Source organism: Tympanuchus pallidicinctus, unplaced genomic scaffold (genome assembly GCF_026119805.1).
Source record: "Tympanuchus pallidicinctus isolate F22 unplaced genomic scaffold, pur_lepc_1.0 scaffold23, whole genome shotgun sequence".
In the NCBI taxonomy this organism is placed as follows: Eukaryota; Metazoa; Chordata; class Aves; order Galliformes; family Phasianidae; genus Tympanuchus; species Tympanuchus pallidicinctus.
Window position 1 is genome coordinate 7,324,380 of NW_026294740.1, and position 23,149 is coordinate 7,347,528.

Below are 23,149 nucleotides of genomic sequence, written 5' to 3' on the forward strand. Positions count from 1 at the left end.
TCCGTTCCCACTCTCCATATGGGAAAGCCATGCGCTGGGGATATGCTGGCCTTGGATGTCTTTCAGAGATGCTGAGCTGAGTGTCCCATGCCGCACTCATCCCCACACGGGGCTCGATGGAACGCTTCGAACATGCGTGTAGCACTCAGCAGCACACGGAGCCTGCTTTTAGCACAGCAACATCTGGGTGTGCGCAGAGTGGGTGAGCAAAGCTCTGCGTGGGCTCTCTCCTGGGGACTAAGTGCTCAAATTCCTGAGGTGCATACATTCTAAGCTGCCTCTTGAACTAGGAACCTAATTCAGGCTAAAAGGATCAAGATCTCAGGCTGCTGTGTCACACAGGTCCCTTTGAAAACACCCTGCCTGCATGCATGATGAAAATAGGCACAGACAGAACTGAGAGACAGAGTTTAGGCGCCGACAGAAACATGAATTTGCGTCCTGACAGACAACCACGTTTTATCCCATGTACTCGGAGGTTAAACACAGCGTTCTGTCAAGCTGCACACGGAGCAGCGCACGCTTTGGCAGCGGCATCTCACGCAGCCACGGTGAGCACAGCATCGCATGGGCTGTGCAGCACAATTTGCATCGTGGGACGTGGCTGCCAGCCCAGCTTTCATCTGTGCCGTAGAGCAGCAAGGAAGCAGAATGCTGAACGCACATTAGCTGTTGCCTTGGCTAGCAGTTGCTGCGTCACTGCACTGCTGTAGCTGCTCCTTGCAAACCTTGATACCTCTCTGCCTGGGGAGGAAAATCTGCAGACACTGAGCGCTGCAGGTGTACATGGGAGCGGCGCTGGGACACAAGGGCGAGAGCCTTCCATCCCCTGCAGGATGCTCAGCTCTGATCCCAAACCCTGCCCGCGCAGCACTCGCACACAGCCTGAACCCAAAGGAGGATCCAGATCCACTCCAAGCCTCTCTCATCTTATGACAAATCCTGCCCAGATGGCAGGTCATGATACAAATAAAGCCATCCATAATTGCCTGCGGTTAATTACTGAGGACAGTTGGTTTTTTTTTTTTTTTTTTTTTTTTTTGAGAACATTACATTGTGAAGAGCTTCAATCAGAAAGCCCTCATAGCACCTGTGGCTGTTCTGGTTTGGATGCAGAGAAGAACTGCAGCCTGGCAGCCAGGGACCTTGCAGGGCCTGATGATCATAACCTCCACCCAACTCTGGAGCAGCCACTGTGCTGCTCTGCTCTATTCCCTCTGTTCTCCCATAGCCAGACTGTGCCTGAGTCTGTGTTAGCAAGAGATGCATTTTACTGAATTGTTCTCCACCAGGCTGAAAAAAACTAGAATTATCATGATTGATTCCAGCCAACCTGTCACAAAGCACTACGTATGCTGTAGCACTAACCCCAAACGCGCTCACCTTCTACCTGCACGAAGCTCCATGATGTTCCTGAGGGCTCACACCTCAGCTGTCCTCCACAGGTCAGACATCAGCACGAGCCTTTCTCCTGTGCTTCAACAGCAACAGATGCAGAGGGCAGCTTTTAGGGCATGGAAGGATTTTCCAGACAAGAACAGGGATTTTTTGGGCCCTGCTGCTGCTGTTGGGACAGGGTGTGGGGCAGCAGCTGGGCCTCGTTGCTGTAATCAGAGTTGGTCTGCAGGTGCCAGGTTATTCTTTTACTACACCCAGTTATTTATATTTCAAACCGTAGCACAACTGCCCTGTGGAGGCAGTTTATGGCACCCAGAGAGCTGGCAGGCAGAACTGTGCCAGAGGTCTGAAAAAAGGATCCCAGCACCTGCAATGGGAGCAAGCCTCAGACTGTGGGAACAGGGCTGGCAGAGGATGCTGCCAGGCGGCTGCTCTGCGTGCCCCCTGCTGCAGGAAGGGTCTGTGTGCTTGCTGTCCTCTCGTTTCAACTTCTGCTTTTACAGCAAGGAAGTCGGACATTGTCCAGATCTTTTCAACTCAAACAGAAACTTTGGGGAGATTGTAATTGCTTGATTTTGCTCTGGTTTAGATGCAGCCCCAAATGGGTGTGCTTCCTTCCAACCATACCCAGAGCAGCAGAACAGGTACAACGCTCTCGTGTCTGCCTCCAGATGAAGGACGTGGCCACCCCTGATGTGCCAAGGGAGAAGAAGCTGGGAGAGCAATGGGGAACCTGCTGGGACTGCCATCAGGACACAAAACCCGCATAGCTCCAGTCTGATCCAAACCCATGCAGCTCAGTGCTGCTGAGCCCTGGACTGCCCCAGCAGAGCAGCAGCAGCCCCATTGCTGCAGCTCTTAGGGGATGTCAGAGCATTGGTGGTCCTCCAGACTGAGCTCAGGCCTTGGCCTGGAGCCAGCCGCAGTCTCCTGGAAGTTTCTCTTGGAGTTTAAAGCGTTTGGATTAGGCCCAGTTTGCCTCGTAAAGGCAGGAAAGTTTTAAGCAGGAGGACAGCAAATAACTGTGACAAAGCTGGATGGCTCTCGCAAAGTCAGGGGAGAAAAGGGAGATCTGAAGTGCCCAGGAGCCGCTCTGACAGGCGTGAGGCATTGGTGCTCCTGCAGCCCCGCTCGGATGCAGCGTCCCCATCGCTTTATCTATGGGATGGCTGTGTGAAAAAACATCCCTGCGTTCCTTTTCCCTGTAAGTTGATCACTCCTAACACCCCGGGTCGCTCAGAAAAACAAAAGGGCCGATTTGTTCAGTTGCTCCAGGTGCTGCAATGCAATCAGCGAAGAAAGGTTGAAATCTGGGGATAACGTGGGGAGGTGTCAGGTGAACTCAGGCAGCTGAGCCAGGCTCTATTGCTGCCCTGCAGCCCTCACGGCTCCATGGTGGTGATCCCTGGCACCAGCCCTAAGATAAACAGCCCTAAAGCAGGCAGGCAGGACCTGGGGAGGATCAGTGCTTCTTTTGGAGCCAGGGCTGAATTCCCTTTGTTGATGGTTTTATCACCTCTTTACCTGGGTGGGGCTTTTCATGTCATATTTTGGCAACTTCAGTGTCCCATTAAGCCATTAGCTGCAGGTCTGCTAGTGGGTGGCAGGTTTTCTTCCTTCCTGCTTTATGGGGAATTATAGGATCTGGAGAGTGATTTTGCTCTGTCAGAGCAAATTGCCTTTGCTGACCTAATGTCTAATAAAATGGAAGATGTTTCTCCAATTATTTCCATTGCAAAGCGTTAGATTTTGTGTTATTTCCACCTATATTTGAAATATATACGGAGCGTGGATAAATTGAAAGAACCTAATTTTAGGACTTGTAGCAGTTTTTCTACCTCTCGTTGTAGTGCCCATGCTGTCCTGTGAAAGGAGAAAAAAACAAGAAAGGATCTCCTCAGCACAGGCCACCAACAGTTTCAGCCGTAATAGACAACTCCATTAGGAGCAGTAATTAACGGTAAATGGAGTCTGAGTGTTTGTCTGCTCCAGATCTGTGCCCTCAACAAGGCCTGGGTGCCCAGCAGCTGAGTCATCTGCCCAGCAGGTTCTGAAAACCCAGCAAACACGGTGTGGCTCCAGGAGACGTGTCCTTTCTGGTGCTCAGAGCACCCTAAAGAAAGTGGTGTGCTGAAGTAGCTACAGACTTCTGAGAGGTGCTTAAATTTCAGTGCTAGCCTGGAATTCATGGGAACAATGTGTTTCAGGTATCCGAATGCCTGAGGAGCTTTATGCTGTACACCAGTGTTCCCAGAGCTGTGGCAGGACAGCATGCTGAGCCCCACATTGCCCAGCTCCAGGGCCCTTGCACACAAATTGCACAAATAGGTGAAAAATCCACATGAAACGGAGAAATGAAGAAATGCAACTCCGGTTTCCTCTCTCCTTTTTACCCATGCATCTTTTTCTGCTCTGTGAGTTGAGCTCTGGATTTCACTTGGAAAAAGCAAATGGGGAAAAGCAATAGAGGAAGCCTCTCTTTGCCTGCAAATCTCTGCTTGGCTGTTCTGCTGAAGTACCCTGCAAGGTGCTGAGCTCTTTGAGCAGCACCGGCCTTGGGCTGGGTGCTTTCGCAGAGGAGTTGTTGGGGTGCAGCTGGGAAAGGAGAACGGGCTTCATGGGCTGGGGTGTCCTATGCTGCTGGAGGGACCAAGAGGAATGCTAACCAGAGCATCAGATGTAACCTTTGTGCTCTGAAAGCAACTCCAAATGCAGTTAAGTTAGTGCTTCTGAGGCTTTGCCCAGCCGAGTGCAACAAATACAAACCTCACACCTCTCCGGGACAAGCAACAAGTGACATCTCAGGCCTTCCAGCCCAGGGAGAGTAAGGGAGTGGGGAGGAACGGTTGATTAAAATCAGAGTTTTTTGTTCAGAGTTTTCATTATAGATTCAGATCTATATCGAAATTAGTCAGCCAATGACCTCATCCAGCAATGATGAACAAACAAGATGACAAGCAAGTGTCGATAAGTCTCAGAAGACGTAACATCATTCCTGAGCACAATTAAACACAGCCTTACAAACACTCAGGCCCTGGCTTTCATGAAATCCATATGGAGTCATTAGCCTTCTTAGGTCTGGTTTTCCAACACTCTTAGATGCAGGATGAGAGCCTGACTGTACAAAAATTCACTGAGATTATGTAGGCTCTGAATTTAAAGGGAAAGAGCCATTTCTGAGGAATCCCTTTCTAAAAATACTTGCTCTGGAAGAGGAGTGGTGAATCTGCAGGCAATTTCAGACCTTCTCCCCAAACCAAGCAGTCACATCTCCAGTGCTGTGTGAGCCAGCCTGCCCCTGGCCTGCACAGCACGTGCATGATGCCACGTATTCACTCTGCTCTGCTCCCATGTTGATCTGTCAATGAAGGAGAGGTCATCTAATGGCAGCAAACAGTAAGTAAATGATAAGGGGCTCAATTTGTTTATGCTATTGCAGATTTCAGATGACATCAGAGCTGCATAATTGCTACGTAAAACATTACAAAATGCAACACGCAGACTCTCGCAAAAGACAATTTTTTGCAGGATCAGACCCTTGTTCACTTTTTTCAGTGCTTTTTTCACAACAGTAATTTCAAAGGGGAGAAGTATTATTTAATTATCTTCTTTTCTTGGTTTGAATTCACCAACTGCATATCTTCCCCCGGCTTTATCAAAGAAGCCACTGGTATAAGAGCACATCTAATTTTAGGCGGACTTTGGTTGGCTGACTTAAAATTGATCATGCATTTTAGTTTCAGTAACTCACAATTTCTGCGCACTTTGATAGTGCACTTTAGAGAACAAGTCCTCTTTAATGACAAAGGCTTAAAAGAAATGACCTTTCTGAACAAAATATCAAAGCTTAGAAAAGATAGTCCCTTGGAAAAAAAGACTCAGCTAAAATGACCTTGTGTTCTGAAACTTTTTCATACAATATCTGACATCTTGCTTTTCCTTTGTACCCTCGGAATGAAACCAAGTATAATTCAGTAGTGTGCGGTGCCTCCAGTACATGTTGTGATTTGGGAAGGACTGGCAGTGCATTAAGATAATTAAAATTAAATAAAAGTCCAGTGGCATCTACATGCTGTCAAAACTGCTCATCGCTAGAACCAAAGCTGTGCATGTTTTCCAGAACATCCAATAAATCACTTTAACATACTATAGTGATCACAATTATTTTCTTCACAATAAAATCTCTTTCTGCAGAGCAAAATCACTACTCTGAAACCACAGATTGCAGAGATTTGGGCAAGTCACAGGAGTATCTGCTGTGCTGCCCTGCCAGCACAACAATTAAAGCCCTGTTGCGGCAGAAAGCAGAGGGCTGAGAGAAGGAGGGAGGCTGTATCCCTTTTCCTCCGACCGCCCCAGCAATGAGCGTATCTGTTACACGTAACGCAGGAACTGTGAGCGGCACCCAAGTGAAGTTTCACCTTGATAAGGGGAAGCCTTGATGCTGGTGGACAATGCTCTCGTGCACTTTTCTTGTGCTTTAACATAGAGTGGAACTGTCCTCTCTCATGCAGCAAAATTCAGTGTAATAATAACAAATAAACATCATCATCGTCAACCCATGCAAATGAAGCTCTGACCATATGCCAGCCAGCTCTGCCAGGACCGCTGGCAGCTCCTTGCCCTGCAGGGGAAAAGAGGCAAAGAACAAGCTCTGGAGGGCAGAACGTTCCTAGACTTCAACCTTAACTGTTACAAAGTGATCACAGAACTATTATCAACTGCAAACGAGCCCCAACCAACACTGAATTTAGTTCTTATCGGCTTTATAAGCACCTTCATAATACCCCTCATGCTGTACGTGGTTTAGGAGAGTTTCACAGAGCTCCCAGATTGACCGAGATCTACTTTTCTGGAATGGCTTTTTGATCATCAACATCCAGTTCTACCAAAAAGAAGGAAATCCAGGCCTGAATTCAGCTAGCTGCATAGGGAAGGGCATTCAGGAGAGGCTCTTCATCACCTTTAGGATCTGCCCCGCTTCCAAAAGCCCCACAGCCCCAGTTATCATGCACAGACACCAGCACAACACCAGACAAACCCACAGCACCCCATGCACAAGGGACATATCTGTGTTGGCACAAAGCAGCACCCGAGTGGTAAAAGCACAGCGCTCCCCCTGTGGAGCCAAAGCACGGCCGCCCCGCACCTCCCTGAGCAAACACATGGCATTTTACTGCCCACAATTCACCCTATGCATCCTGACAAATTCCTTCTCCTGAAACTCACCGTTGCCCCAGGCGAGGCTTGGTGGCACCTGCCGCAGCTTCCTTGCTTATCAGAGCCACGACAACCTCTTATCTATAATTAGAAGGATCACTTGCTGATTCAAGGAAGGTGAAAACCTGCCCAGACCCAAGCCAGGCTGACATGCAGTGAGGCACCGGGCAGAGCTGGGCACGCGTCCCGCTGGGAGCTCTGAGCAGGGGACGGCCTCTCCTCATGGACCTGGGGCTGGAGGGGATCAGTGCTCGTGGATGTGGGGCTGAAGGGCAGCCAGGGCCTGGTGGGATGGCTGCCTTCTGCTGCAGGCCCTGCAGATCAGCACGTGGCGGCCAATGCTGCAGCTGGACATCAGGGAGAGGAATTTCTGCCCCCTCGTAAGCACTCAGGCCATGCACATTTCTTTGTTGCAAAACAGCAGAAAATATATTTTCCCCAGTTAAAAGAGCTGTACAAAACCTATTATGCACTGTGGCTATTTAGGTGAGTGAGATGCCCAAGCAGGACAATAATGGCAAAACAAAATAGTGCAAAATAATATTTTAATCTTATGTAAACACATGGACGCAAAACGATGTCAAATTTGTTAAAAAATCTTGGACATTAATAATAGAAAATGGGATTTTCTTCATGTATAAGAGTGAAAAGAATGGCACGAGGAAGTAGTAACAAAATGTTAGTAGAGGAAACTTCCTCTTGGAAAGCAAGCAGAATCAACACAGTATATTGGAAGTGTAAGCCTGTGATGAGATGATGATAAAAAAATAATGGAAGGAAGCAAGGTACAACTGAAAAAAATTCTGGCATGAGCAATGGATATGTTTTCATGAATTTCATTGCACTTTGTGTGCTAATAAAACAGCCACTGATCTTTGCATTTTAATTTACAAGAGCCAAATCTTCAAACCTATTGAAAGCAGTCCATTTGGCGATCAAAGAAATCCAACAGCTCCAGCAGCTACCTGAAAATTAAGACACTCTCGTTAGTTATGTCTTAGTAATCTTACCACAAAATGCAACAGTCTGCAGTGGGGCCCTGTGACAGCAGCCATGACCACAGCTGCAGCCATGGGCATAGACAGACTGAAGTTGTCCTTCACTGACACTGATCAGTGTCAGCCAAAAAAGCATGAGTTCAGTGAGCACAGGTCAGGTAAAGCAAAATTCAGTTGGAACACAGAGTTGGGAAAAAAAGTCTGATCAGGAGGAAAACTTCATCTTTTCAACAAGCTGTTTTCCTAACTGTGATCAGGAAACACCGATTCGGAAAAGTTTGAGATAAGATGCATCTGCTTGCAGTGCTTCTGCTCTTACTGCAGAGAGCCTGCAGACTACCTCACAGCTTTGTATTTACCTGACAAAGTTGCCTACACTGGACAGGCTACCAAAAATTAATGACATTTTCAGCTTTCAGCTCTAGCAAACTCTTGTTAAGAAAAAAAAAATAGCATTTTCAGACAACTTCCGTGCTGCTAACATTTTTACAAACGTTTAAATATCTCACAGATTTTTACACTGTTTTTACAAGCATACACTTTTATTTGCAGAATTCCTCATGTGAGATATGAAATATCATCAAAGCCTATAAATATAAAAAGACTTTACTAGGAAGTTTCCTTTTACTCACCTATCCATGTGAATCACTTACTCTAAAGGCACGGCAAGTCTTTTTATTGCTGCAGCACTTGCCATAATTTATATTGGAGGGTGTAAACGTTTGAGAAAAGCCCAGGCTCATGAAGATCCGGTACTTTGAAGATGGGATCTGTAATATTATTCATTGCATCACTGTTTTCTATCTTAAAAGGAGGTGGCATCACCGCAGAGCTGCAGCTGTGCACTGAGACTCTGTCTCATCATGAACATGGAGGCAAAGCCCAGACTTGCAGTGCACCTGCGTGCGCTCTCATCTTGCTCTAATAGTACTGACTAAGCACTGGGAAAATTCTCAGGCCCTTGTTTACTGAAAATAAGGATCTTTTAAAACTGCAACCATATTTGAGTGTTTTAATTAAGCTGTAAAACTTCAATAATTGAGATCCACAGGTGTGAAATGGTATAAATCGATGACAGAAAGGCCCATACCTCCTGGTGGGGTAGGCGTTCAGCTCTTCCTGCTGGACGGAGGCTCTTTTCTGCAGAATATTTACCTGCAAAATACATCCCAGGTGAAAATGCTGTACAAAATTCTAATAAATAAGTTTACACTCATTTCACAAAGGTGTTTTTCGTGTCTATTCTGCCTAAATAAAATGCAGTAATGCTTTAGCTGCATATTAGAAGTAATGATAATGCTCCATAGCAGATTGTCAGGATATCCCCAGCACACCACTTGCTGCATGCTACTCACTTTAAGAATAGAGTCAAAACAGCTTTTACATTCAGCTTGTGGCAGCATATGGATTATCAAGGGGTTGGGAGCTGCAGCTGTACCCTCAGTGCAGGTACAAAACCTGAGTTCTGATCCCCACACTTCTGTTCTTGTGATACTCACCTGCTCTTGAAGGGCATGAAAATTAATGTTTATCAACACAGTGGCAGCTTTTGGAGAACTCACCAAAAGCAGATCATTATTTTCAGTGACATTTATTGAAAATGTTGCCCGAGCACACAGTATTTTCCTTCTGTTTATTTTCATCGCTGCTTGGTGCTTATACCAAGCCTGTCCTCTTCATCCCCCTCCAACAATAAATAATCCTGACAGGTGCAGAGATTCTGCTGCCCTTCTTGTCTGATGTTTTGAAACAGGAATTCCAACAATTTTCAAAGACCAGCACACCTGTGCTTCAGGAAGGAGCCCTGCTTACCGAGTGGTCTGTGGCTGCAGTGTACCAATGGCAATGCAGCCAGCAGCTCTGTGTTTCTGGTGACACCCAGTTTGCAGTGTGTGCAGTTACTTTTACTCTTCTGAAATGCACTGGTGCTCACAAAAGCCCCGCAGGTGGATATCAGATTTTACTTCTCTTTTTTTGAACTCGTTACAAGATGCAGTGTTCTTACATTCGCTGCAGTGCAACGCTTCCTACCAGACAGTGCTAATGGTCAACAACGCTTTAAAAACAGCTTTTTACTATCAAGTGGAAATTGATCTCCCCAGTTAATCCTTAACTCTTTATTTCCCATAAATATTTCAGTGAGAAAGAGCACTGCTTCCATCAGGAATCCTTTGACATATAAGCAGAGTGTCTATAACCACAGTATTAAAGTTGTGTCGTTAGCAACACATAGGAATCTGAAATTTTCCCCTGTGAACATTTCCTACTTCTGTTAAAGGCAAATTTTGCCATGGGAAACATCTCATGCTTGGAAAAAATGCAACATAAATACCCTTCTACATGTACAGAAAAGAAAAAAAGAAATAAGAAGGAAAGAAGGAAGGGAGGAAGGAAAAGTAAGATCAGTAAAGCAAATACATTTAATGACCAGGCATCTCCATAGAGGGAGTGCATAAGGAAGAGAAATGGAGAGCCTGTAGATCTATACCAGCTTGAAAAATGCTGTGTCAAGCCTGCACTTGCAGGCTGTGTCCTCAGGGCCGTCGCTCCTCCTGGAGCCCTGGGCCGCCTGCGGCGCCTCCAGCACTGCCATGGCACTTCTTCTCTTCTTCCCTTCCTGTCGCCAGGACAGATCCCAGAGCTCTGCATGGGGCCATCTGCCAACACTGACTGTTTCATTTGGGTTGCCATTATCCCACTTCTACAGTCACTCCTCTTTATTATTATTTATCCTTCCGCAGACCTTTCTGTGTCTGTGAGTTCAGGCAATGACAATAATGTCTGAAGAACTTTCTTCCAGCTCCTCATACACTCAATAGAACAGCACCAAATGACCTGTTTGGGAACTCAATACTAGAAGTATTAGTAGTTCCCTATTTACAATGACATTCTGATATTTCTATTAGCCAGGTTTGTGTCTATTTCACATAAAAAAAATTGATTTTGTATTGCTGTAGATGAGCTGGTGTTTTGCAGGATTTAAGACAAAGCATTACAGAAGTGAAGATGGCATCTGAAGATACAATACAAAAGCTCTCAAGGTGAAGAAAGTGGGGGACATGACTGAGGAGCATGGGAGCACTGCCATAACCTGGTTTTGAAACTTACTCAGTATGTTAGCCAAATTGCAGATGGCCTAATTTCTTGCCTGGACAAGACTGTTTTTACCCAGCCCCCAAAACTGAAAATAAATAATAAAAATTTACCTGAGATTTTAAAGATACAATGGTGTCTTCAAGTTCCTGCCTCAAAGATGCTGGCATTAGAGTTTTGAGTTTAGTTTCATATTCTTGTCGTATATGGGTCACCTGTACAGGAAAAGAAAAATATATAAGTAGGGCTACTCTGAAGGTTAGAAAGTAACTTTAGTTTTGCTTCTTTTGTCCATTTTGCAGTCCAAGTAAACTCAGAATTACTGTATCAATGGAAAGGTAAGAAGAAAGATCAGCAAAGACCTGTAAAGAACCAAAGATGTGTAAAAGAGGAAGAAAGGGAAAAGAAAACATGAAAAGGAAATTGTTATGGAAAGGAAACAACAGTAATACAATTGTTGGGCTATGGTCAGAAGAAGTTATAATACTACTTTCCTAACTGTTTCAACAGGGATACAGGCATATGGCTGAATGGCCTGCTAATACCAGTGTAAGTATTTCAAAACTAGCTTTCAAGTTATTATAGACAAAATCCACAAATTGTTCTTTGCCCCTTTTCACAGTTCATGGCTCAATTACTCTTCATCAACAGAGTTAAAATAGTTTCTCTAGTGGTTTTTTTAACTTGTTGCAAGTAACTGGATAAGGCCACCTGACAGGAAAACTTGGCCCGTTTCATGTAAAATAGTAACATCATCATTTGTACAATTAACTTTCTCCCCATAGTGCCAACATTATTGTGTTCAGAAGTGAACTGTCAAGAATCATAGAACCGCTCAGGTTGGAAAAGACCTTCAAGATAAAGTGCAACCTCAACCATGCTACCCTAACAGCCCACTGTTAAGTCATGTCCTTGAGCACCACATCCAGATGGTTTTTAAACACATTAGAAATTTGCAAGGAAACAACAGGCAGAAATGTTAGCTTGCTTTTCTGTGCAGATATGAGATGTCATCCAGTAGCTTCCAGCAACTCAGACACGTCGTGAGACCAGAAGTTCACGTAAAAATCATTCCTAAAGAAGAACGTCCTGGTCCATAACCTTACCCAACAGATGCTGAGTACAGCATGAAGTGCTGTTACACGAGGACAGACCAACTGGAAGGGCTGTGCTTTGCAACTCCCAGCGTACCTGGATTTGCTGAATCCTGACAAACGAGTCCTGGGAGTCTCTCCTGGCTTTGCCCACCAAGTCTCCCAGAACTGCTGCACATTTTATTACTTTGCTGAATCAGGGCCTCACATCTATACTGAAGTTCCAATAGGATTAACTGCTTAATTCAAATTAAGCAAGTACTTAGGTGTTTTTTTCTGGATTAGCAGCCGAATATGTGAATAAAGGATAAAAGGGGGCTCTATAGCAGATTAATTGAGGAAATATTTTTAAACTTTCAAATCGATTCTTTCTTATCTAATGCATTTACACAGCAACACCATTTTGTGCTGATTCTATTTTAGCAACATTTTCTTAGCTTGCATTGGAAGCACAAGTCAAAGCCTCAGCCTCCCAGCTCCGTCCCACGTGCTTGCACAGGTGGGGACAGAACCAAGGTCAAGGAATGATGTGCCAATTACCACCCTGTGCACAACTCAGCACATGCCAAACTATGCATTATGCATAGTGCAATTATCGATACAAAAGGAATAAAACAATCTGATGAAACTTCAGGAAAATTTTGCCTATGAGTCATTCTGACATGCAGAAATCTCCAAATCTCTATGCAAATAGGCAATTAGAGGCTTTCCTTGTGAACTGCAAGTGATGCCACTATGCAAATATAAAGAAATAACAGGAAAAAGATCTGTAAGACAGGAAACCTTGTCTGAACTCTGCTTGTTTATAAACCAGTGATCAAAATTTATGTTTCTTAAAGTTACTCTGATAAACTTGTGCTAGTCGTTCTGCAGAGGCTTACAAAGTTATGGATAGGTGCCTTGCCAGCATAAACATTTTCTGAGCCAACTGCTCATGTGGGGGGGGACCTCGATGCAGTCAACTCACATCACAGCTCCATGGAGAGCACTGAGGATGTGAGGAGCTGAGCCTGGGCTCCCAGCAGCTTCCTTAGGTGCAAGCATGCAGGAGTCCCTCATTGTAATTCTTCCAAGAGGAAAGTCAAGGCAATTTCATTCTAAATAGATGCAACAAAAAGCTGAATACAGCTCTGTGAGTGAAATAATAATGATCCAATTGTGCAACTTGCAACCAGGTCACTGTTTTTCATAGTTTAATCTGCAAGTGTCCTCTAAAGACGTGCTTTCACAATGCTCTTTAACATTTGCCATTGACTCTGCAAACCACCCAGGGGATTGCTCCCCTTTGATGAAGGTGTTTCTTGGAAAGTCAGGAAGGAACACGTATGGTGCTTTAAAGTACAGCTGTGTAGTCTGGGTCTCCTGAAAGACAAAATGAGAAACAAGCCCTGGTAGCAGAAGGATTGCCTGGAGTTGATCTCTTACTCTATTTCAGAGAGAAGATGAACATTTTTCTTGCAGTAAAACTCTTCTTTGGGATACAACTGCATTTTGTTTGTTTCTTAAGTCAAAATATGTTGCTTTCAACTGTGCTCACTCATAATTGCATCACAATGAGATGAAAATAAGATCCCAGCTGTTTCCTGTCACATTATGATAAAGAACATGCTGAGATTTTCGGCTGAAGTTACTATCAAGGTTTATTGACCCAAGAGATTAAAATAGTGCATGGCAAAAATCCGAATCAGTTCTTACAAGTGAAAAATGACACACAGTGGGCTAATATATGCTAATCTTAATGAGGGGAGGTTTTTATTTTTTAACATTGATTTCTGACCCAAGGAAACTGATGTTTGCAGGGATTTTGTGTGTGCATGCGTGTGCCTTAAAGGCTTTCTTGTTCCTTTATAGCTTCAAGCTGCAGCCCTAGGATCCTCGAGCACTGTGTCTCCTCTCGCATTCGTGAGAGATGTTTAAAATTGCAATTCTTCAGCCCTCAGGAGGGCCTTATCTGCTGGATGAGGACAGCTCTATTTCAGTTACTGTTGGGTTCGTTGTCATTCAGTCCTGAGAAAGCTGGAGGTTCATTTTGGTGAGCTGCTTTAATCCACGAACCCCCAGGAAGGTTTTATAGCTTTTAATATGAAGCTGCCATGCTGCTCTTTGTTTATTCAGGTTGGTGGCTAGGATATGAGGTTTTAAGGTTTTATCATCAATCATCTCTGGTGTCAGGAGAAAGAACCAAAAGCAGAAGTTGCCAGAAAGAGGTAAGCTATGGTCAGTCACAGTAAGTTAGAATCAAGATGAGGCAAATATTCACACAATTATGACCTGGTCACACTGTAGCCACTCTTCTCCTTCAAAAAGCAATATCCTATGCACAACCAGGAGAAATGCAGCAGCTTCAGGATGATCAGATGTACTTCTACCCATGTACTCACAACAGCCTGTAAAGCAGAGGCTATTCTGCTTCTCTGCTATGCTTTGCTATACAGCCACATCGCCCCGGTATCTTAGGCAGGTTGCTCAGAGCCAGCTCTCCCTTTTTCAATGCTGGGTTTGCCTCCCAGTGGCCCTGGGGCTCTAGATAGTGCAACATCCCCTTCTCAAACCATTGAAAAAACAAAAACACTGCAATCTTCTCCAGATCTCCCAATTGTAATTACTTGATTCAAACCAGAGGAGCATAAGGAAAATGCTAATGAAACAGTGAAGTACGCATTGCCAAAGTAAATGAGGGGACCAGAGATGAGTTGTTCAAGTTCCTTAAAAAGACTATCTTGTCTTGAAGGGCATGAAGTCAACATTTAGTGTATGTCAGGTAAGAATCGAAAGGCGGTTCACTTAACTCAGGTTTTGTGGGTTTTTATTATCTCAATTTCTGCCTGTTTGTAACATTTGTGAAGGACAATAATTCCACGTGCCAGGAAATACTACGATAGTGACCAAAAGGCATAATTAGGATCATGTAATTATTATCAGATTTTCTCTGCATTTCAGGGCAGTAAGATGGGATAAGTTATTTCCTGCCTCTCTCCAGTCCTTTCCCTGCGTTATTCAAACAGCGTGGCTGAAAAAGCTGTCATAATGCTGTTTAAAAGAGAAGTCTCTTTAAAAAGTTTATGCATCTGTTCAACAGTACAAATCTCTGTGAGAAGACATGAAAGATGTGTTGTAATAAATCTGAAGACAGGTTAGGGTACCAGCAAGGTAAAAATAACTCCTTCAGCCTTAGGCAAACCATTTCATCTCAGACTGACGTCTCAGCCTTCTAAATGAGGATAATAATAATACTGCGTAGGTCAGCTTCATTCAGGTGACGTGAAGATGGCTGAAGTAATTTTCTGAAAGCAGACTGAAGAGGCCAAGAGAAGGACAAATTACTACGATGCCATCCCAATTAAAAAACACACAAAAAGACAAACAACCCAGAGAATATCAAAGTAACAATTAATCGCAGCTTGGTTCTCTTCTCCCTAATTGCAGTGACTCCTCTGCTTCTCAGCACTCCCAAACCCTCAATTAATAAAGCTCTAATCCCACAGAAGTGCTGAAAGCCTACATGGGCACCTTCCTCCATCAGCTGCATGGGGAGAGCTGGCCCAGCTCTATGGCCAAGGAACCAAATCCACCAAAACCTGCAGCTTCCTGCAGGTTCAGATCTCTCATGGTTCTCTTGTAAAAAAATAATTACAACTGGAAATCTTTTCAAACACTTTTTTCTGGTGAATAATCAAATTATGTATCATTTTGTTGTTCAATAAAGAACAAGGCCTCACCATTCATCCTTTCACAAAGCAGCCAAATAAGAAAATCCGCTGCCTTTCTGTCTATGACCTCTCTTACTTCAGGCATGTGAACTGAGAAATGTCTGTCGAAATACAGTTCTTACAGGTTTAAAGAAATATTTTGCAATTTGATACAAATGTTCTCAAGTTCTTAAGGAAAGTAATGAATGCTATAAATTGCACAAACACAGCACGGCTGCGAATGGTAACTGAGCGTGATCAGCAGAGCCAGTTATTTTGCCAAGGGTACACAACACTGCTCTCCACTGAGCAAAAATAGTGTTGGAGAACCTACTCTGCTCTGAACAGCCCCCAAAAAGCATAAATTAGTGGCACAGCTGTCCACTTTATTTGTTTTTAGCTGATAAACCATTGGAGCATCCAAAATAGGTTTGCCTTGATGTGTTGCTGAGCTGCAGGGACCTCCTGTGAGCAGCTCAGTCAGCTCCTTCCAACCTGCACCCAAGAGGCCTTGCACTTTGCTGGTTTGTATTTCAATATCTTTCTTTTCTTACCCAAGATCTCCCACCTGGAAAATGCTCTGTTTGTAGTTAAGCAATACAAGTCCATATGATTCATAACTGCAGAGGAAGGGAAGTCAGGCAAAACTTTAAAAAAATCCAGTGGGCTGCATTATGGCAAGAATAGCATTCTTGGGATTACGTGAGCTGGAGAGGAATAAAAGCTTTCACTGTCAACACCATGGAACAACCAGGAATGCTGTGGCTAGAAAATTCACTCTGCTCTCTCAGCCACCCCCTCTTAAGGGCTCCTCTATTGTTTCAGTTGGGATTTGGAGGATCCTTGACCCGTCTTCCCCTCCTTCCCTATGACTCATCCAGATGCCAGCCTTGCTCCTGAGCAATGTTTGCTTCAGCCCCTGCCAGCACTGCTCCTTTGCAGTGGGGATGCTCCACTCCACGGGGCAAAGGGAGCCCAGCTGACAACGCTGACTTGCTGCATAAGAACTGAAAACTGAACCAGCCCAGGAATTAAAGCTGGGCCAAGGCTGAAGACACATGGTACTCATTTACGGCTCTGTCGAGGGCAGGGAATTTCTAATATGCTATCAAGATAATTAAGTCTGAAATAAAGCTGTAAGCATCTTTGACACCAGCATGGGAAAGTATTTATGTATCTCATACATTCCAGTATGTGTTACCTTCCACATGATCCCTTCCACCCTGGGGTGGATCAGCAAGTCAAAGGTTCAGGGTCTGCTACGCAGAGGTGCCAAGCGCTCCCCAATGACAGCAAGGGCTGACAAAGCTCAGCAGCAGGCAGGATGAAGCTCAGCATTCTCACACTGTCTGTGTGAACAAACAAATCTTTGTAGATAATAATCAGCAGCTACTTTTAGTATCGCCATTTCCCCTCTGTCAAGAACAAGAATGGAACCAGCATCTCAACTGGAAAAGAAGCTGCTAGATTTATGGTCAGAAAGAGTCCATGAACTTTGAGCACAGGTGGTAACCACAGCTCTACATCCCTGATGTACTTTTAAAGACAGGATCAGTGCTGATTCAATTGCAAAGAAAATAATAATTTAAAATGTAGATGGTGATAAATATCTGCATAAAACTAGACGTTTTCTGTCCTTTTTAGCTCCATCTAGGCACCTCACCTGAAAGAAATGAATAGGATAGCTCATTGACCATTGCTGTCACCCAGCTGGCTCCTCCATGCAGTGCCACTTCTCCTTTTGGTGTTCCCTGCATTAAACACCACGACAAAGAGCTAGAAAACTGACATTTTTAAAACCTCTCTAATTCATGCATGCTAAGGTATACTTCTAATCTTGCTTGTTAAAAATTCTCTTCCTTCTTCAGTTGTCTGTTCCCTATTTTCTGTTTCACTGCCTTTCTCCAACTGGCCACTTCATTTTGAAATTCATCCAGGCCTATGCAGTAGGTAGACATTCACGTATTTTCCAGTTGTGTCTGATGACCAAAGCTCATGTTTGATCACTGACTTCCATACAAACATCATCACTGCCTTCCCCTCTTTCCTCTGACAGGCTCACAGATGGTGAGATCCTTCTCTCCTGCAGCTTCTGCCGTATGGAGCTCCGGTAACTTTCAACTCCATTGATTTCCAGCTCCTTTCAAATCCCACCTGAAAATCTGCTTTTTTGTGCTTGAATCTCAGCTTCTTCCTCCTCCTGCTACTCTAAAATGTCATGTTTACAGTGTAATTTACTATATTCTGTTTAATTCTGCATTCCTTTCATAATAGGTTGTTAAAATGCTGAAAGAACCCACTAACTATAACAAAGTTCTGATTTATTATAACCATCTCAGTCTTAAATGTGGGGGCACTACATTTAAAGAGTGCATCAGTGGAACTGCACACACGGTAGGTATGAGCCAAGATAAAAATGGTAGAATCTGGCTCCAAGTAATGACAGCACTAATTTTATCATGCCTCAGTCAACACTGCCATGCAGCCATAGGCACATCTATCTCCATGAAAGGTGTAAGGAAGTATACATCAGTTTCCTTGGGACGGGGAAGAGGCTGCTTTGGAAGCAGACTTCTTGCAGTCTGTTCACCAATGCCAGAGGGGAGGAAGTTCCACTGCTTCCATGTTCCACTGTTCTAGAACATATATCAAGCTTTGGCAAAGCTGTGGAAGCAGCCACGGTGGAACTGTAAAGGCAGACCCAGACAATGGAAGTAGGGGAATTTCTGTGAGTTCATCTGACTGCCTTTAAAACTCTGTGATATCTTTAAAACAAACCTGAAAATAAATATGGACAAAAAGCCCTGAACAAAAAGGATATTACTCAGGTCTTCCAGCCTTCGTTGTGCTAAGAACCATTTGGGACACATACCCTGGATGCAGGCATATCTTGCTCATCGCTGTCTCACCGTTCCTTTACTCAGAGCTCCCCAAATCTGCAGACAATAGCACAATTGCCATCAAAGATAAGGTGTGGCAAATGTTAGAAGTTCCCTGTGCTACACAGCAGCTGAAATTTCAAAATGATGCATCACGGCCTTCATCTGAGAACAAACAGATTTAGTTGGCATGGAAACAGTAAGTTAGGCTGAATGTGGTAAATATCCAGCAGTCATAAAAAAATGAGCAAGTCAGAATGATAAATATTAAAACTGAACACTTGCTGAATGCTTTTGAATCATAGCTCTTTTACGATGAACACTCCTGTTCTCATTGGAATGCAAGTGAAATCCACTTAACAAACTAAGCTGTTCTGTTCTACCCCAAATACTTCAACAACACTTTTATTCAGATAACTCCTTTCTCCCTTTTTAATAATCTATTTGAGAAAAAAAAGAAAGTAAAGAGCTGGAAATCTGTATTGGCATTCTCCTTCAATTCCTCAGTAATGTTCATTAGTTGGACATCACTGATTTTGTGTCTTCAGAGAAGCTCTATCCTTTAAGGCTGTAATTGTGACTTGACTGTTTGGAGGCGCATTCCTATGGTTTGAGTACCTATCATGATGTTACCTTGATTGCTCATGAACATGAAAATCTTCGTTTCCCCCTGTATTATCTTCAATTAGAAATATCATACCCAATCCTGCTCTATATACTGAGCAGTGAATAGAATTCCAAACTGTTTCCTGTCAGAAATGTTGTCTTGTATTAGATCCACGCACAGATCAGAGACAACCAGCACTAAACAGCGCACAGTGCAGGAGTGTAATCTACACTTGATCAGTTCCCAGGTTTTCAGATTCCTGAGACAGAAGAAGCTCCAGCATTGCTTTGCAAGGAAAAGGTTGGGTTGCACCAGCATTTTTTAGGAACCTTCTCAGTCTGCTTCCACTGCCGTGGCACAATGCACCATAAACCCACATACACACAGCTTATATGAAGGGTGAGTTACACGCCATTTACAGCTAGCTTGCCATGCTCCATGAATGCAATTCTGTATGTCTTGGGAAGTCAGAAATCTAATTTTTGAAAGACATTCAGCACTGCGACATGCAGAGAGGTGATAATACACAATGCTGAGACTGCAATCAGGCAGCAGTGTTACTGACCATGTGCACCACTGCCCTGGATGGCCACGCTTAGCAGAGACAGGAGAACCTCCATGGAGAAGATAAATGATTTAGTTTAATCCAAGTGGGAATTTCTGGGGGCTTACATATAAAAGTACTGGAAACATAACGTTATTTACACCACAGTTTATGTCACGAAGCTGACTCTGTCCCTCTGGATAATTATAGCAAAGGTTAACTGTGCAATCAGCAGAAAGTTCCTGGAATGAAGAGCTGAGCCCCGCAGACCTGTCAGTCACTGCTGAGTTCTAAGGACATTGCACTGAAAGAAGGCAAACATGGAGAGCTGATACCACCCAACAAGCCGTAACGAGAAACAGCTTTTTAGTTTTAATTAAAAGCGCAACAAAATGTTTTTTCATGTCTCATTCATTTGTTTGTTGTTGTTATAGAATCAAAACACAAGATTTTTCCTTTTAATGAAAAACAGAAGCTGTTTAACCCTCTCTCCTCCTTATTTATAGACATGTAAAAGCTTGGAAAAGTAGCCTTTGTGACAGTGCCAATGCAAATTTTGATGTTTGATGCAATTCTGGTTCAGACAATGTTTTGTAAAAGCAGCAAGCGAGTTCTGAGTTCATGCCTTATATCCTTCAGCTCCCCAGTCAGCTGACAAGTTGTTAGCTGCTGTTAATGCCTGGTGAACAGGCTTACAGGTGGCCTGGGCACACCATTACAGTGGGAAATACATAAGAGAAATTGTCATCACTGTGTTCAGGCCAATGTTGTTCTGTGAGAGAGACAACCATGCACCAAATAACACATCTTCCTTCATTTCCAAGAGACTGAAGCCAAAATGCAGTGCTTGTAGGCCACTGCCTGACTGCACAAGTTCCCCCAATGCCATGAGCACTTCAGTTAGGGATGCAACTGGCCGAGCAGCTGCTAGAATGGTTTGAGTTGGAAGGGACCCCTCAAGGCCATCTGGTCCAAATCCCTGCAGTGAGCAGCATCACCCACAGGTCCATCAGTGCTCAGAGCCCATCCAGCCTGACCTGAACGTGGTGGATACTGGTTGCTGATCACCATATAAAGTTCTGAAATGCTGCAAAACTGCATTTGCACCAGAGATCTGCAAAGCCTTTTCCAATTCAGATATCCACAGCCTCTGCATTTTCCTGAATACAATCTGGTTTAAATGCAGATTGTAGGCTTTCTTGTTTCAGTACTACTCTGTAAATTACATACACTATTTTGCTTGAAGCACACTGCATCTCTGATTTCACTGGAAGTGTCTGCATTAATTTTAGCAGCATTAGTCACGTGGAACTGTTTACAGACAACATGCTAGGACGATAGATGCATGAGATCAGCAGTAAAGATTACTTTTTATCTCAGTCATTGTCCAATTATAATTCTCTCAATACAAGCATCAAACAAGGGGTTAGAATAGTCTCGGAGCCCTCTTATAGCAGTGCAGTCACTTTAAAATAAATGCATCATTTAACAGCTTGGATAGTTGAAATACCAACCTGAAATAGAGAGCAAGAGGTAAGTATTTGCCTGTAGGGTTCAGACAGTTTAATTCCCTTTTATTAACAAAAACAGAAAAGAAAGCTAGCTGAAAATTTTGCAGGAAAATAAGTGCTTTTGCTTTGAAGCAAGATCTTGTCGTTCCCCATCGCAGCTCCCCCCAGGGGCAGCCCCATACCTGCTCGTGGGTCTCCAGCTCCCTGCGCTGCAGCTTCTTCTCTGCAGCCCGTGCCTGGATGCGGGAACGCTCCGCTTCATCTTGTAGGGTCTGAAACAACACCAATGGGTGCAGAACATGTGAGAAACCCCCCAAAAAGCCCACAGGCAATGTGCTTTGACACTGGCTCATAGAAATATGGAATGGTTTAAGGACCTTAAATACCAACCAGTTCCAACCCCCTCCATGGCCTCGGGCACCTCCAGGGATGGGGCACCCACAGCTCTGAGCAGTGCCAGTGCTTCACCACCATCTATCATGCTATTTATACAACCTGTGCTTCCTGGGAACACTTCTGCAGTGCACCAACAACCTTTCCTTTAAACCTGAGTAACAACCCTCTCTGGAAATCTATGTCTGGAATTTGAGTGGAAATGCATTCCATGCTACTGCCATGGGACGCTCACTGAGACACGGGGCTCCCTTCTGCCCTGGGGTGAATTCAGCACGGGACCTACAGACACAGCATCAAAGGCAATAAATAAGAGGATATTACAATCGCCTCCCTTTACCACAACAATCCAGTCTTTATTTAGTTCAGGAATGATCACTTCTAAACCCCGCTCATAAAACGCATCGACAACTTTATTTTGTCATTATTGTTCCTCTTATATATTTATTTTTATTATGGCCGTCCCTAGGAGCCTTGATCTTTTTGTTATGTGCTTAACAAAGGAGAAGTCATGCCCCAAGGAGCTGATAGTCTGTGTTATTTCTAACAGATACACACCAAACAAACAATACCAAGTTTCAAAGATATTTTTTTTTAAGTTTCCTAGCCATTGTTGGACGTTTGAATACACACTTAACATTTACTTACACACTTACTAAAAGCTTAGTTATGTTGTCAGCTTGAATAAAGGCATTGTTAGCTGCAAGTGCTGACTTGAAGCAAAGCGCACAATGTGGATGTGAGATTGACATCGGCACAGAGGCAGCTGTGGCAGCAGAAAGGGAATACTTTGAGCTATCTTTTGTAGGGCAGAAAATCGGGGCAGAGCTGTCTGTCATCTGAAAGGCGTGGGGCAGCCGGGACCGAGCAGGAGCTGGCCCTGGGGACTGGCCATAGGGACACCGGGGTTTGGAGGAGCACCGGGAACTTGTTGCTGCAATGGAGACCAGTGTGAGCCCACGTGTCCCGCAGAACACACGGCACACTCAGAGCTGCCTCCTCAACATGGGACACCCAGGAGTAAACCAGCATCGTTAACAGGACCGGGGGTACAAAGACTGAACAGCCAAACCCTTGCTCTTTTCCACAGCACTGAAACCCTGCGCTCTCAAATCATTTACAGGATAAAATTGCTACGGAGATAAGAGGAACTACTTACGATAGATCTTGCACATTGTTTTGAAGTGATGCCAGGCATTAACTTTAAAGTCTTATAGTTATAAGGCTGTTTGTTACATGTTCTAATGCCAAAAAATGTAACCAGACCCAAGCATGAACTTAAAATCTGCCCAGGGACTTTTATGCTATCATCACTTCTGAGAAATGCCAAAATCCAGTCTTGAACATGTATCTCAACTCAACTCTTGATACTCAACAAGTCTTGCAGTACCAGTAATTTGCATTATTATAATGAAACTTAACACGTGAACTGCAGGCTCATTATTTTCTTTTTGTACCTCTAATGTCGTAACTTAAAACACAAACAAGCCGACCTTGATGTGAAACCTACAAAGATCCATGCAATGTGGAAATGCAAGACAGAACGAGCAGGGCCTCGTATCAAAGATCACCAAAGGCCCAATCAACTTGATAACAGTCTTCCCATAACACCAAAGCATCCAGACACGACCAGCAGCTCTCAGGAACGCTCACGGAGCACATCTGGCCAAGCTACAAAGTACAACCTGCTTTCTGCTGCTTCCATGTGATCAGCTCATACAAC

General features: G+C 44.1%; 1 protein-coding gene across 5 annotated transcripts in view; it reads right to left on the minus strand.

The window, feature by feature from the left end:
- Positions 1-7,146: 7,146 nt before the first annotated feature.
- CEP112 (centrosomal protein 112) overlaps positions 7,147-23,149 on the minus strand; it is a 139,025-nt gene continuing 123,022 nt past the window's right edge. For 4 of the 5 annotated variants that reach the window (XM_052688026.1, XM_052688023.1, XM_052688024.1 and 1 more), the window contains 4 exons: positions 21,216-21,305; positions 10,823-10,924; positions 8,707-8,771; positions 7,147-7,583 (listed from right to left, as the gene is read on the minus strand). In XM_052688026.1, coding sequence (XP_052543986.1) covers positions 7,580-7,583; positions 8,707-8,771; positions 10,823-10,924; positions 21,216-21,305 — 261 coding nt within the window. In that variant the 3' untranslated portion in view covers positions 7,147-7,579. Of the gene's footprint in view, positions 7,584-8,706; positions 8,772-10,822; positions 10,925-21,215; positions 21,306-23,149 lie in introns of those variants that run through there. The other variant, XM_052688027.1, reaches the window with a different exon arrangement.